Here is a 15,861-nt window from a genome sequence, read left to right as displayed (position 1 = left end):
AAAAATTAAACAGAACAGTGTAACACACTAGACAAGCAAACAAAACATGCAAGAAATGTAGAAAGGAAAAGTACTCTAAATTTTAGACTCAAACTCTATTTGGGCCAGGCATGGTGGCACACACTTGTATACCCAGCACTTGGGAGGCTGAGGCAGGATGATCACCATGAGTTTAAGGCTAGCCTACACAAGTGGGTTCAAGGCCAGCCTGCACTACATAGCAAGACCGTCTCCAAAAAAAAATTTCTTTTTGTACTCTACTTGGTAACACAAAATACCAAGGACACAGAGTATCGAGGGACATTACTAATGAGTGCACTGTATGCTTTCTGAAATCCTAAAGAAGCAGAAAATGACAGCGAAGGAGGTCGAGAGGCTTAGCACTGCTCCCAAGAAATCTCTCCAAGACAAGTCAATCCTTCCTGAAAGAGGCAATATTAAACTGCAAGCACAACTGATACGTTGTAAGACTAACTACTCTACTTGGTTGAGTAACTACTATAGTCAACTTAACCAGTTTGTATGACTCAAATACATTTTTCAATTTTACATCATAAGGATAAACTGTTACTTACACACCTTGGCCTTGTTGATGAATTGCTAAAGATCTCAGAACAGCTGAGCTATTGAGCAATGCATAGATGTAAGACTCTACTTGCAACCTCGAGAGCACAGAAGTATAAGAATGAAGGGCCAGCGTTTGGTGGAGGTGTTCAGATTTGGCATCAAATAGCTTCTTCAGCTCCTCTAGTGCATTTTCATTCATTTCAACTCTCTTGTAGCGATGATGACCCGAAACTTTCACTTGATCTGCACAGATACCCTACCAGTGGATAAAAGGGTAAAATATAAAACCAGTACTCTGCATTTGAAGCAATCAGGCAATAGGTATATAATACACAGGCTTCAGTATCATTTCCAAAGAGCTAATAAGCATAAGGAGGGAACAATACTACTGTGCAAGAAATAATGCCAGTGAATAAATGATCATGTGCCACAGAGAACACTGCCAATTCAAACATCTTAAAGAAAAATAACACGTAAGAAGTCAGTGAGAAAAGAAAACAATAGAGTGTGTCCCTAAGACTCTCACACTGAAAATCTTACTTTCTATTTTATGAACTCTGAGGCCATTGTGATATTCCTTCAATTTCAAGTTACTTCAAAATATCTTTGGGCCTACCCTCATTATTTTTTTACAGTTCTGCTCAAAAGAAACCTCTAACTGGTGTGGTCATAGATCCCTGTAATCCCACCACTCAATGCTAAAGCAGTGGGGTCAGGAGTTCAAGCAAGTCAAAAAAAAAAAAAGGAAAATGGGAAGGAGCTAAAAATGGCGGATCAGTAAGCAGCAAAATAGGGAGCCTCCCTGAAACAGCTCAGATGCCGGAATAAAACATCTGGAGAAGATCAGATGGAGGGAGATGAAGGACCCTTTTGACCCAGGAAGAAATTAAAGGGAAAGGGGCCTGTTAGACTCATGGTCACGGTGCTCCAATTGGAGCTAGTCAAACTCACAGTCGCAGCATCCTTGCTGGGGCCACTCAGATTCACAGGCACGGTGCTCTCGCCACAGGAGCCACAGTTGCGTTGAAATTGGGGGTTGGCGAGCCCAACAGAGAACAGAGCCAACGTGGTGACCTGCACTAACCCACTTGTAGTAACTGCTCGGAATTTGACCCTCCTGCGGGAAAGGGGTGACTGATTGGATGACACATTGGTATTGGACAGGACGGGCCTGAACAAGGAACAGCAGTGACTTCAGTTGGTTGCTCCTTGCCCAGAGCAAACTGGTGGGATCTGCTTAGGCTGGATCACGCCCCTGGCTGGACCCAATACCCAAGGACGAAACTGTCCCTGAAGTTATCCTGAACTGGTTCTGGCACGTGGCACACACCACCCTGGTGAAGACCCCCACTGATTGACCGGCTCAGAAAGGAGGGGCTAGCCTACACAGCCCCTGTTTGCACCTCAATAACCAACAACAAGCTGGAGAGGGCAGAAATTTCTAGCCAGCGTACTTCAGAAGAACTATAACCAACAAGGAAAGGGGCTGGGACCTTTACTATATACCTGTATGGAAGAATCCAAAAGCATGACAAGAGAAAGAAATAAGAAAAATCCCCCAGCCCTCATCTCAGGGAATATCTGTCCAGGAGAGGTAAATACAGAAGAGATTGAGGGCAGCAAATATGCAATATCGGACACGGCATCAGCCAACATAAAGGAATATATTTATGACATTACAGACCATTTCAAAACTGAAACATTAATACAAGTAAAGCAAGATATAAGAAGATTAATAAAAGGAATGCTAAGCACCTCTCATGAAGACACAGATGGGAGAATGGAATAACACAAAAAAAGTAGAGAAATGTTTGACAAAGAACATAAAAAAACCCTAGAATATATGAAACAGATTCAAAGAGATTACCAGGAAATTAAAAACTCCATTAAAAGCTGGCAAAATTGCCTGAAAGAAACTAGAGATAGATTAACAAAACTTGAATATATGTTTGTAATGTGTGATTGTGAAAGGAAAGAGCTCTTAAAAATAACAAGGAAACAGACAGTAACAATACAAAGGCTAGAAGACGACAAGAGGATCTATAACTTAAAAATAAAAAATGTGAGTGAAGAAGGGGTAAACACAAAGGAAATACAAAGGCTATTCACAGTAATAAGGAAAACTTCCCAATCACAGGAAAAGGAAATGATATTCAAATGTATATGGTATACAGAACTCCAGTCACTTACAACCAAAACAGAGCTACACCCAGACATATAATAATAGAAATTCATCACAAGAATTGAATATTAAAAGCTGTCAGAGAAAAGAAACAGATCACCTATAAAGGAAAACCCATCAAAATCATGACAGACTTGACACAAACCTTCAAATCAAGAAGAGCTTGGAGAGAAGCATTTCAAGCCCTGAAAGAAAAGAACCTCCAACCCAGACTGATGTACCCTGAAAGACTGTCTCTCAAAATTAATGGAGAAGCAAGATGCTTCCATGACAAAGAGGAACTGGGGGAGTTCGTGACCACCAATTCAACCCTACAAAAAATACTGACAGACATTCTAGAGAGAGAGAAAAAACACCAGGATTTCAGAAACAGTGGCAGAGAGGCCTCAATAAACAGGGCAAACAATGGAATGAAGAAGAAAAGTAGATAACCAATGGCAAAAAAATAGCAGAAATGAAGCAGAGAAGGTTGACTATAATCTCTAACATAGGTGACCTTGATAACACTAACAAAAAGAAACACAGGCAGAGTAGATCAGGAGATAGGGTCTAACAAGATGCTCTGTATAGGAAATATAATTAACCTGAAAGAGGGTTTATGGGTCAAAAAGTCAAATATGAGAAAACAATGCTCTATGTGACAGGGAACTAGGGAAAAATAGGGGCAACTCATCCAGCACCTGCAGATAGGCTGGGAAAGACATGATACTTTTGTGCAGTAGAAAACTACTCAGCTATCATGAAAGAAAACCTTGAGGCTTTTATACATAAAGGAATACAACCTAAGACCAAGCCCAGGGGTAAAAAGGTTCAGAACCACCAGGGAAAGAGCAGGTTGCCCCCCAGTCTAAAAGCTAGTTAGTGGGAGTTAGTGGGATACAAAATGTACAATGCAGCCTGTGAAAGTGAAAAAGGAGGAATTGTCTAAAAAAGGAAGGCAGAGGATGTTGTTAATAACATATCAGGATTTAAAATCCACATTATTCTCACTGCTCTGTTTAGTTTGATTATATTCTGTTCCTATATTCTGTTCCAGTTTGTCTACTTGTTGCAGATTTGAGGACACAGACAGGTATCCCAAAATTAGCAGGCTATATTATGGCAACCATCCTTACTTTCCTACTAACTTAATCTGAAGCCCTATATAACTTACACTGTCTTATTATGACTGATCTTATTTGAATCTGGCTTGTTAGATTGCTGTTTTGTCTTGACTGATTTTATTCAAATCTATTATGATTGATAGTATCAAGTCTGAGAGTATAGGCAACTACTCTGAAGATGACAAGACTCACTAGGACACTCACTCTAGTTTGATTATTACCTGCTTTTGAAGTCTTATAATGTCTCCAATGTTTTATTTTTATTAATATTGTTGTACTGCTATGTTCAGTTATACTATGCCTGATAACAGACAATTCTATTGACAATAACAAGAGACGTCATAGTAACCAATGTAGATCACCTTATATTGTGGTTTTATATGACTTTTTCATGTTTTTCTAGGAATTTGTTTTGTTTTTTCTTGCTTTTTGTTTTTCCCTCTAATACAGAAAGGATAGATATACACGTAGAGACTCATGCATGCGTATAACTTCGAAACAGTTTATAGAACTGATTATATAATGCACGATGAAATGAACAACTACTTTGAAGAAAAAGACACACTGCAGTACCCAGTGCTGATTCTGTAGCATCGTGATGTGAAATCCAGCAATACTATTATTCTTTGTTCAGAGTGATTTTAGCCTGTTTTATTTTGTTTAATTTCAACATACATGAAAGTATGGACAGCTATTTTGAAGAGAATGAGAGAAATTATGACAGTCATTGTTGACTTCCTTATTGTCTGGTCTTGAAAACCTAAAATGCCTTCAACATCCTATTCAGATCAGTTTTATACTATGTTGTTTTGTATGAATTTACTGTATGTGAAGATGAGGACAATTATTTGGAAGAAAACAAGAGACAATATGGTAAGATAGTGAAGCTCTCCGGTTGTCTTGCTTTGAAATTTGTGTCTCTTACATTGCTTTCTTATGTTCTGTTTTGCTATGTTTAATTTTACTCTCTTTAAAATAAAATTTTTTTAAAAAGGAAAACCAAACCCAACCCCCTCCCCACTTCCAATATTAACTCCCCCAGTTCTGTTCTTGATTTTATCTTTCTTTTCAATATTTCCAAATGTTTCCCTCTCCACAAATTCTTTTCTTGTATATAAAGTAATATACTAGTCTCCCAACAAATGATGGTTAGAGTCGGGCATGTTTCCCCTAGTAGCTCTTCCAGTTTCCTTTAATACCAAGTTTCTTAAGAGTGAGTTCGATCCCTGGTACCGATAAAAAGGAAAAAGACCAAAAAAAAAAAAAAAAAAAAAAAAAAAGAGTGACCTTCTCTTCTTTACCGTCCTTCCTAAGTCATTATAAAATGACTTTATCATAGTCACTTTGGGCTCTATAAGATCCCACCTGACGAACTTCCCTATTTTTTTTGCTTTCAGCCTTGACATTCTCCACTCATTAAACATTTATAGCACTATGGCCAAGGTCTCAAACTAATCATCTATGGACTGAGTTTGACCTGGAGACATGATTTTCTGGTTTTGATTATGTATGTGTGCTATTATATTGCCTATTAGTATCTCTCACACAAAAACCCAGGTTTCTACTTTCTTTTAGAAAATCTTAAGATGCAGTAGTACTGGATCATCACAATCTTACAGCAACCATCAGCCTGAACTCAAAAGCACCTGCCCCCAGGAAACTAGGCATGAGCTTCCTAAGCCTGTTTCATTCCCACAGATTATAGGCCCAGACTTTCCATTTGACTTGTAAACCCTAGACTACTCTAGCCTAAGACACAGATAGTGTGGGTACAAGAAACACAGTGTGGATATGAACAGCATTAAGAATAGCAGCTCCACTGAGAGTTCCCCACGTGCTTCAAAGTTTTATCAAACATTTGTCAAAATACCTGTGCAGACACTTGTTCCTCCTTAAAATGCCACAGTCGGTTTTTAGCATTTTGACAATCAGACGTTAGAGTAAGCAGCTCAGCTTCAGCCAACAGCAACTGCTTCCTACATCGTGAGTAGTTCAAAAGCAGCTCATAAAATTCATGTCTGTCCTGATGAGCCATGCTGTCAAATTCTTCTAAATATGACTCAATATTCTCCAGCCATGAACCAGGCTCCAAGATCTTCAGCTGTTCTTTGGTAAACGGTATTAGTTCTGGTTGAGATGGGAGTTCTGGGTAGAGACGTTCACTACAAAGCAAGGGTTTCATGGCCACCAAAGACTGTACTTCTGCAATTTCAGTTGGCAACTGAGGATACAGTTTCTTCACTTTAGGTGGCTGAGAAATTTCTTTGGCTTCATAAGAACTCTGCAAGCCAACATTTTGAAGTATTTTTGAAGAACAACCCAGGGCTTCTTTCCTACTGCAAGTTTCTCCAACTTGTAAATTTTCCATTTCCTGCTGAGTATAAGAAAAATCAGATAGTAGTGTGCTTTCTGAAGGTCCACACTGTCCCAACACATTTTCCTCTCCTTCTGTAAAGTTTTTGAGGACTTTAAATTTATTTCCCATGTTGCATCCAGAAATCACCTCTGACATGATCTCATCAACCACCACACCAGCTCTGATTTCTTCCTCTTCTTTTAGGGGCTCTGGGTGACATGACAGACAATCATCACTGCCTCCAGTCAGGGAGGTGAGTGGTATATCAAACATTTCACTTTCATTTTGTCCACTGACATCACTCGGGAGCTGAGATTCAGTTAAGAGCTTTGGATGATCTCCTTTGAATTCACAAACTGGAGGAAGGGTTTCCTGCTCTTTGGAGGCTTTTGGAAGGGAGAGTTCATCAGACTCTTCTGTTCGAAGGGTTTCATATTTCTTCTTTTCCTAAACATAAGATTTAATATGAAATAACGATTAACTGATGCTGTCAGCATGAGGAATTTTTAAACTGTACATGAAATTTAAATTCTATCATTTAATAAATGGAATATAAATGCACTTCACAAACAATGTGTTTCATATTCAGTATTATCCCATTTTGAGTAGGCTGAATTTGGAGATTTACTAGTCTAATTGTGAAGGGAAAAGGCATCACGGTGAGCAGCAAAATTATGATCCAAAACCGGAAAAGTCTTAACTAAACTGTCCATCATTTTGCTATAGGTTTAGTAAACAGAACAGTCAACAGCTACCTTATGCTATCAGAGGTTTTTTATCTTGACAAACATATTTACTCCAAGCTCATGCAAAAAAGGGTGAGAATTTGAACATCAAAATAAACAGTTACAGATTATAAACTACACAATCAAGTAAAAATTCCTGAGCCCTCTCAATGAGCAGTTACCTAAATGATTAAATATGTTTTTAAAAATGCATGGTAGCCAGGTATGGTGGCACACGCCTATGATCTCCAATTTCTGGAAGGCTAAAGCAAGAAGATAGAAAGCCTCACCTGACAAATGCAGCAACTCAGTGAACAGAAAAAGGGTGTTAATGGAAAAACTTCTGAGAATCAAGTATGTTCTAAATTTTAATTAACAGTATTGTATGAAAGCCAATTTCTTCATTTTGAAAATGTTCTTTGCTATAGAATGTACAAATATACTGTATAAGAGGATAGCATAAGAGGATTCCATGAACACAGGAATCCTCTGGGTAATATTTCCAACTTTTCACTAAGCGCAAAATTATCTCCAGAAAACAAAAACATAAAAAGTTAACCTCCAAAAAAGTAAATAATGGTTTAAAAAAATTCTAGGCATTAACACACAAACTATGTAACATAAGAATCTATACTAAATAAAGAAGAAAAATTATGGCGAAATTATTTAAGTGACATTTAAATAAAGTTGTTACATTTGAATAAACAAAAATCTGAAATTGCTCAAATGCTTTCTTTTATGCAAGTTTAAGGAAAAGAATTACACAAGGAGTTTGTGTTTGGAGTTATTCTTTTCTCAATGTCCAACAAAAAGTTGACAGATTAATACTCAAAAAAGTGGAGCCATTATAAATCAAGAAGAAAAGATAAATGCCTTTGAAATAGAATTTGACATGTTTGCTGAAATGACCATGATAGCCAAACATTTACAAACAGTAATGATTCAAAAAGTAATATGTACCCTGCACTCTACAACAAGAACTGTTGGGTATTACATTTAGGGGTCAGGCACACAATGCACATCTAATGCAAATCAGTTTGCTAAACTGCCTAAAATAATGAGTAACAGAAAAACATTATATGAAATGGTAATTGAAAAAGCTGGGTGTGGTGGCTCATGCTTGTAATCCCAGCACACAATGCTAAAGAGGACTGCTGCGAGTTTGAGGCCAACATGGGCTACATGGTGAGTTCAAGCCCAGCCCTTGTTGCACAGTACAGCCCTGTCTCAAAAAAAAAAAAAAAGGAAAAAAGAAACACAACAAAAAAGTAGCCTCATTTTTTTCAGCTGTGATGTTTAGCATGTTCATTACAAAAAACAGATTTTGCAGACTGTAAGATTGATCAGAAGAAAAAGTAAGGGAGAATAGTTATTGGGAGTGAGAGAAATGTTGATATACTGGTCAGGGCAGAGGACAAGCTTTAGTGAGTTGAAAAATCAGAAAATGAAATAAATAAAACAATTTCATTTACAATAGCACAAAAAAAAAACCAAAATACAGATAAATTGAGCAAAAGAAATGTAAAACTTGTTCTCTGAAATTATAAAACACTATTGAAAGAAATCAAAGACTTAAACAAATGGAAAGACAGTCCATGTCTTTTACAATATTAAGATGCCAATGCTCTTCAAGTCCACTTATAGCCTAAACACAATCCCTAACAAAATCCCAGCTTCCTTTTTTGCAGAAATACACAACCTGACCCTTAAATTCATGTGGGAGCATAAGGAACCTAGAACAGACATACACATACACACACATGCGCACAACAACTTTTTAAAAAAACAATGTTGGAAAATGCACACTGGCATTTAAAAACCTACCTAGTATAATATTACAGCAATGAAGGCAATATAGGGTTAGTATATGGAAAAATAGATCAATATAAAGAGAACTGAGAATCCAAAAATAAAAACATTGCCTACGGTCAACTAATTCTAACAAGAGTGCCAAGATAATTCAACAGGAAATAAATCTTTTTAACAAATGGTGCTATATATTCTCATTTCAGAAGAATGAAATTGGATGCATATATAAAAATTAAAATAATCACAGATGAGGGCCCAAGGGCGAAGATAAGTGGTAGAACACTTGCCTACCATTTAAAAAGTTCTACATTTGATTCCTAACCCTGCAAAAAAAAATAAAAAGAAAACCATAGATCTAATCTCTTAGAAGGAAATAGGAATAACTTTCAATGACCTTAGTTAAGCAAAGCCTTCTTAGACATGAAACAAAAAGCATAGGCAACAAAATGAAAAATCTGACTTCATCAAAATAAAAAATTTTTTTACAACAAGTGAAATCACTGAGAAAGAGATCAGCCTCCTGGCTGATGTACCATCAACAAGACAAAACAAAACATGAAAGGATAGCTCCACAAAATGGGAGACAATATTTGTAAATCAATTATAAGGTATTAATATTTTGAATACACAAAGAACTTGTTGAACTAAGTAGTAAGACGTAAAACCCAACTGTAAAACAAAGGAACTGAATATACATTTTTACAGAGAAGATGTATGAATGGCACATGAAAGATTCTCAACATCATTAGCCATTAGAGAAATGCAAGTCAAAAGCCACAATAAGATAACACAAGTCCTCTAGGGTAACTACTGTATAAAATGAAATAATAAGTGTTGGACATACAGAAATTAGGACCTGTGTTTGATTCAACAGTACACACACTAAAACTGGAGTAATACAGAGAATTAGTAAAAGAAGCCAAGCGTGGTAATCCCAGCACTCCTAGCACTCCAAATGCTGATGCAAATTCAAGATCACCTGGGCTACAAAGTGAATTCAAGGCCAGCTCAAACTGCAAAGCAAGACCCTATCTTAAAAAAAAAAAAAAAACAATGAAAAGGAAATAAAGAGTAGAATGTAAACTAGAGGGAGCTAGTTTCTGTTGTTGTTGTTTCCCTCTTACCCAGGATTTGGGATGTTACATGGTAACTAAGGAGGAAGAAGAAGACTGCTAAAAGCAAACATAAGGTGGACCAAACAATCTTGGCCTGGAAAACCCTGTCTCCCCTGATCTACACACCACCCAAGATCTCTGCGCCCTGTCCCTTGGGCAGTTTTTAAACCTCTTATTGTCCCTCCACCATTTCATCCCAAAGCTTTCCCCATTCCAGGACTGCCCTTGCAATTTTATCTTCTCTCTTCCAGTCACTACTCCCAAACCCAAACCATGCAGATATATCTACCTTCCCAGGAAAAACCACAACCCTTAAAAGCAACAGTTAAAATAGTTAGATAATCAATGAAGAAACTTCCCTTTAAAAAAAAGAAAAAAAAAATTCTACCCCTCCAAGACAAATATAAACCTTGTTTAGGCTTTTAATTCCCATGTGGGTGGAACTCACCTATGTTTTCACCCTTAACTGTGTTAGGGGAGTATCACCTGATATGGGAATTTAAAATGAAGAAATCACTAAGATAGCCACAAAATACTTAATGCTAACCATGTGGTCTGGGACACTCGAAAATTTATCTTTACATGTTTCTCAGAAAACACAAGGAAGATGCAATGAAATCAGAAGAAACTAAAATTTCACCGCTGAGTATAAATCTATCTCCTCGTGTATGCCTGTGATCCCAGTTACTCAAGAGGAATAAGGCAAAAGAACTGAAAGTTTGAGGCCAGAACAGACAAGTTAGCAAGACTTTTTTTTTAAGTTTCTTGAAGGGCTGGGGTTGTAGCGAGCTAGCCAAGTATCATCCGAGGTTCAATCCCCAATACTGAGAAAAACAAATTCCATTTCACTCAAGATTAAAAGAAACCCAGTTTCCAATTACTTTGCCTACTTCAGATAAGTAATGATAAATATACATGAGGACATACTATATACATAATAATCATTATAGATTGTGAGGTAAAATTTAAACAACTCCACATATAACTCAATCCATTATTGGGCCAATGTACAAAAATTAATGCCTATAATTTTAAGCAAACACATTTTTATTACTAAAAATGGTTAGGCAAATCAGGAAGAATCTACAGTCTTATTTTTTACCTCCTTGTAAGTTACAGGCAGAGAGACAAACTTAAAATCATTCAACAGGAGAAAGTATAATTGAAAAATTATACAGAAGTGAAAGTCAATAATAAACACAGAAAAACATACTTAACTACACATTATAGTAAAAATGCCCAGAAGTGTTGGTGTAGAGGGGGAAAAGCTAAAGCAGAACACACAATAAATTATTACCAACAGTTATTTCCAGGAGATAGAATTCTAGGCATTTCATTTCTAGGACATACATTTCTCTGTGTGTGTCTATATGTTCTGATACATGAAAGAGTTTTGGCCCAGACAGGACACTGTAGCTGGTAAAGCCTCAGACGGAACCAAGGAGCTCCATCTCCCCCACCCCTAGGAATTTACCTATGGTGCCAAAAGAACACCAATGGGCTACCTGTGCATCACTAATGCTCCCTTAGGTTCTACCCCAAACCAAGGCTACTTATATGCCTCCACTCCACGTGTACCACGGAGAGATCGCCAATCCCGGGGGGGGGGGGGATGTCATGCCCCAGGGGATCGGGGGTGTCTCTCCCCGCATTCTCAAAATAAAGGTCACTTATATTTCATATTTATCTTTTCAGCCGCTGCCAGTCCCCTACAATTCTATCATATGGTCCCCTGATCGGGAACGGCAGATGAAAGACTCCTGGGGCTTTCTCAGTTTGAGTTCTCTGCCGTTCAGGACCAGAACCAGACTGCATCCTGCATTAATTCCTCACTTCTACACTCGGGAGCTGTAAACTTGTCGCTGCCTGTTCGCAAACACCAACCCAATTTACCACAGGTGAGCAACCCCCCGGAGATTGCTGCTGGGCCAGGCCCCAGGGGGGTTTTCTCCCCCTTTCTGTGGGTTCCCCAGACGCACTCATGTCCTTAGCCCAAGGCAGGGTCTTTCTGGGCCAATCTGTGTCCACACTAGGAGACTCTCACATCCTTTGGGTTCAGATAGCCCAAGGCAGAGTCTTCCTGGGCCAGTCTATGTCCACAATGAAAGACTCTCAGGTCCTTCAGAGCTTTTTAAGTTCTCACGGGCAGAGTTGTTACTAAACCCACGTGAAATCCACTCGTATATACTGGTGACGGACAATTATTACAAAGCTTTGGAACCATAATATACCGATCGGTCTATAAGTAAAAAGTGACAACTTATACTTAGCAGACCACAGTCCGTTGCCTCATCTGGCTATAACTCCGTGGGCCAGACCCCACCCCAGATTTTATCTTGGGGACCACTTCCTGTAAAACCATACCTATTTATAACTTATCACACTGAGGACAAGTTTACAAAACTCTTTATCTGTAAGCCTTTGTTTTGGGAATGTATGTTCTTTCCCGCTCTTCCAGGATCCCTCCTCCTCCTTACACTTAAAGAGATAATAGCATCTTTCCTTACAGCCTTTCAGAGCTTTCTCAGCGTGGCCTTTCCTCTCTGCTTCCCCCACCACTGTGTGCGTGACCCATTCCCCGCCGAAATGAGCCCAGTGTTGAGAGACATGCACGGCCTACTTTAAGCTCTCATGCCGTACTCCATTCCAAACAGTGTTGGGAGATATAGCTGCTTTGGGCTTTCACGCTGCCCCCAACTCCATACTCAGTATCTCAGCTCTCATGCCGCGCTCCAGGTCTACCAGCGGGTTCAACTTTAACGCTGCACCCTAATCCATGTGTCCCATGAGCAGTTACAGCTCCACGTGGCAGCTCAGCTCCACATCGGTCAGCTACTGGCCACGCCTCCGGGAGCAGCCCCAGCTTCAGGCATGTCTTGGAACTCCGCCTCCCAGCTCTGCAGGGGGCCCCCCCCATGGGCCACAAGCCGCCACTGCCAGCACAGGCACCACCTCCGCCTTGCACATTTCCGGAGGCAGTCCCAGCCCGCCCCGCGCACTACATCCTGGTGCTCAACCTGCCTTCACTGCATGCCCCGCCCCATGCTGGGCATGCTCTGCACTCGCCAGACCAGTCCCCATCCCCAGGCTCAAGCGCGGCTCTGTCTGCCAGCAAAGACAGGCGCAACACGTAACTCATTATATTGCTGATCTGATGCTGTTTGTGTTTTCAGATATTAAGTTCAGATTGTTTCTGCTGCCTTTGTGTTCCAGCCATGACAAATGCCCCCACCCTGGGTGCGCCCCGCCCAACCTCAGAGTTCCATCGTGCTTTAGGCACTGTGTGTCTCCCAAACACAAGTGCTGCTTTAAACAGGAACAGAGAGACAGCAGCTCGGCAGCTTGGCTCAGAGATGCTATTTTTTTTACAATTCTCACACCATTTAATCAAAGTTAAATAAGCCAGCAATAGACAAGACTTTGGCTGATGAACGGGACAGTGGCCACCTGGTAATTTTACCAGCCTTGTATATCAATCAAAGCCTTTAGTAATCTCCTGTTTAACAACTAAAATTGGGAGGTATTTGTGGATTCCTTTTGCTGTGAGCCACCAATGGTGTTCTGTGTTGAGCTTGCTGCCTTGTCTTGTACTGTGTTGTCACCAATCTCCTGTTTAACAACTAAGGTTAGGGATGTTTATACATTCCTTTTGCTGGGAACCACTAGCTCTTTTCCAAGACAAGGGTTATATGATGCATGCAAAACAACAAAACTGACACTGCAGCAGAAGCCAAACTTAAACCTTTTCCCAGCCTATCTGCCTGCCCTGGCTCAGCCCTCCACCAAGCCATAATTAACTATATTCAACTGATATTAAATAACACTATAGCTGATTTCTCTCCTAAATAAAAAAGGAAAAAATTAAACAGGCCATCCTCCAAAAATCAGATGGCATTAGACATTTTAATAACATAAAGAGATACTCATATATATGACATAAATAACATGTCAGTTCCTAAAATTCTCTGGACCTGTCCTCCTTATGGGAAGTCATTACTAAAATTGTAAATACCCTGTTGATTATATTTGACTCCTGCATACTTACTTAATTCTACAGATACCTTCTACTATAGTCCAGATCCCAAACAAAAAAGCAAAATTTGACCTTCAAACCTCATAGAGACCTTAACATGGCTTTTCGTGTTTTCAACAACAGAGATAACAATAACACTTGTGACACTTGGAGGAAAAACAAAACAAGGTGGAGCTGCCTGCCCCCCCCCCCGATGGACCATGCCTCAAATGCAGCAAAAGACATTGGGCAAGAGAGTGCCCCATCCTGGCGTTCTTTGAGACCTTACCCCAGGGCTACTGGATTGCCCTAGCCACCAGAGAGTGGGTAAGCCATCCTAACTTCTAGCCCTCACAGGAAATGCCAACACTGCCAGATTCATCACTGACAGATCTGCTTAAACTTGCTGCTGAAGACGGACAGGGCTTAGGGCCAACAACAGCCCCCTTTATGGGTGTCCATTTCAGAGTCCAAGTCCCACTAAAAGTCTCAGGTAAGACATTCTCTATACTTGTGGACATAGAGGCCATATGTACAGAGTTCTTCCTGAGTTTTCAGGCCGCTATAAGTCCTCAATATCTAAGAGACATTGAGGGTCAACCTATGCCATTTATAAACAGGACCTATTTCGTGCAGGTCCCAGTCCTAAATCTTAAAATGCCTTTTATTCCCTTGTGTTTATATAGGCTGACCCAGACACTGAGGCCTCAACAACTTACACCTGTTATCGCTAGACCACCTCCTTCCTTTCTTAGTCACCAATTTCTCAGGCAACCCTGGTCAAGACTGGCAGATAAATTTTGTCTTCTTTTGTTTATCCTTTTTCAGGATATATAAAAGCCTTTCCCACAACCAGGGAAACTGCTGATATACTTGTTAAAGTTCTGTTACAGCAAATCATTCCAAGGACTACAGCCAGGTTAGAGCGATCCATACCTGATATTCTTGGCAACCTCAACAGTGATCAAAAGTGCTAGACTGCCATACTGGTTTCACATCACTCAGGCTAAGCGGTGCCCTGCCAGCCCTAAATCTGATCATTCTGAGTGGTCATCTCATCTTCTGTCACCCACCCATCTCCATTTCACGGGCCTCACAGACACAGTTAACAGGCTAAGTCATGTTTTGTTATCCACTTTGGTTCATAATTTCTTACATTCTATTAATGATCATTTTTACAGCAGGACTCTTAACAGTCTTTCCTAAAGACTCCCACATCATTCATAAGATCATCTTCATAATGTTCTATGTGACAGCTGTCTTAGTTCTTTCTACCCTCAGCTGTTTGGTTAAACGTGACATCCCTAAAAGCCTTGGCCTTTACCTTCCCTATACTGGTACAGCCACCACCTTCCTGCTCCCCCTATTTTTTCCAGTTCAATTCCTGGACCAGAGACAAGTTTTACCCATCTACCTTTTTAACTTTTACCCTTTCAGATGGGGGAGTAATCACCTCTCATAACTTCACTCCTCCTAACCCCATGTTTAATTTTCAGAATTCTGCCTTACCGTGAAAATGTTTCTACATCAACATGGTCCTGATATAATGACATGTCTAAATCAAAGGCATCTTCCCTTTTACCTCACCTGGGTCCTTAAATATGACAGTGCCATGCCTCCTCATAACATCTTGTCTCTTTGTTTTTCCAGTCTAACATACGTGCATTCACCAGTGAAGTTGTCCTGGCTAAAACACGTGGTCCCAGCTTCTACCTGGGCATAAACCGTCATCCTGCCGACTCCCCTAGACCCCAGTACAGCACCATCTGCCAGCAGGAAGCAGTTAAAGAGAGAAATCTTCACCCCTTTTCATAATAATAATCATAAAATGGGATACGAAAGAGCTTTGGCCCAGACAGGACACTGTAGCCAGTAAAGCCTCAGGCAGAACCAAGGAACTCCATCTTCCCCACCCCTAGGAATTTACCTATGGCGCCAAAAAAACACCAATGGGCTACCTGTGCATCACTAATGGCCCTTAGGTTCCACCCA

At 39.9% G+C, this 15,861-nt stretch overlaps 1 protein-coding gene across 3 annotated transcripts in view; it reads right to left on the bottom strand.

The window, feature by feature from the left end:
- The window catches only part of Epg5 (ectopic P-granules 5 autophagy tethering factor), a 118,889-nt gene that overhangs the window by 88,741 nt on the left and 14,287 nt on the right, over positions 1-15,861 (bottom strand). For all 3 annotated transcript variants that reach the window (XM_003473996.5, XM_013157170.3, XM_013157171.3), the window contains exons 2-3: positions 5,723-6,655; positions 580-823 (exon numbers count right to left, since the gene is read on the bottom strand). In XM_003473996.5, coding sequence (XP_003474044.1) covers positions 580-823; positions 5,723-6,655 — 1,177 coding nt within the window. The remainder of the gene's footprint in view (positions 1-579; positions 824-5,722; positions 6,656-15,861) is intronic.

Source organism: Cavia porcellus, unplaced genomic scaffold (genome assembly GCF_034190915.1).
Source record: "Cavia porcellus strain 051 isolate PalLab524CR breed Dunkin Hartley unplaced genomic scaffold, mCavPor4.1 scaffold_20, whole genome shotgun sequence".
Classification (NCBI taxonomy): Eukaryota; Metazoa; Chordata; class Mammalia; order Rodentia; family Caviidae; genus Cavia; species Cavia porcellus.
This window is presented reverse-complemented; position numbering and strand designations above follow the sequence as displayed.